The 435-nt window shown below is 59.8% G+C and overlaps 1 protein-coding gene across 1 annotated transcript in view; it reads right to left on the reverse strand.

The window, feature by feature from the left end:
* Nucleotides 1–36: 36 nt before the first annotated feature.
* EMH_0100310 (uncharacterized protein) overlaps nt 37–435 on the reverse strand; it is a gene marked incomplete at both ends in the record, with an annotated part of 759 nt that continues 360 nt past the window's right edge. The window contains 2 exons of the mRNA XM_013494395.1: nt 37–127; nt 210–415. Of these exons, the coding sequence (XP_013349849.1) occupies nt 37–127; nt 210–415 (297 nt within the window). The remainder of the gene's footprint in view (nt 128–209; nt 416–435) is intronic.

Consider the following 435-nt stretch of genomic DNA (forward strand, 5'->3'; position numbering starts at 1 on the left):
CCTGCTGCTGCTGCTGCAGCTGCTTCAGCTGCTGCTTCAGCTGCTGCTGCTGCTGCTGCATTTCTGCTTCACGCCTCTCCACCAAATGCCGGTGCTCTTCCAGTTGTAGCTGCTGCTGTTGCATTTTCTGCTGCTGCAGCTGCAGCAGTTGCTGCTGCTCGTGCATCTCCTGCTGCTCCTGCTGCAGCTTCTCGCTCAGGGCATCGAACTCGCGCTGCTGCTGCTGCAGCAAAAGTTTGTCTTCATCAAGTTGCCGACAGTCCCGCTGCAGCAACCGCTGCTGCTCCTGCTGCTGCAGCAGCAGCCGCTGCTGCTCCTCATGCAGGCAACGCTGCTCTTCGCGCAGCTGCTGCTCTGCTCTTTGTAGTTGCTGCTCCTGCTGCTGCTGCTGCTCCTTGGTGGAGTTCTGTTCAGCCTGAGGAGCAGCAGCAGCAG

Source organism: Eimeria mitis, genomic scaffold, assembly GCF_000499745.2.
Source record: "Eimeria mitis Houghton genomic scaffold, Emh_scaff11321, whole genome shotgun sequence".
Classification (NCBI taxonomy): Eukaryota; Apicomplexa; class Conoidasida; order Eucoccidiorida; family Eimeriidae; genus Eimeria; species Eimeria mitis.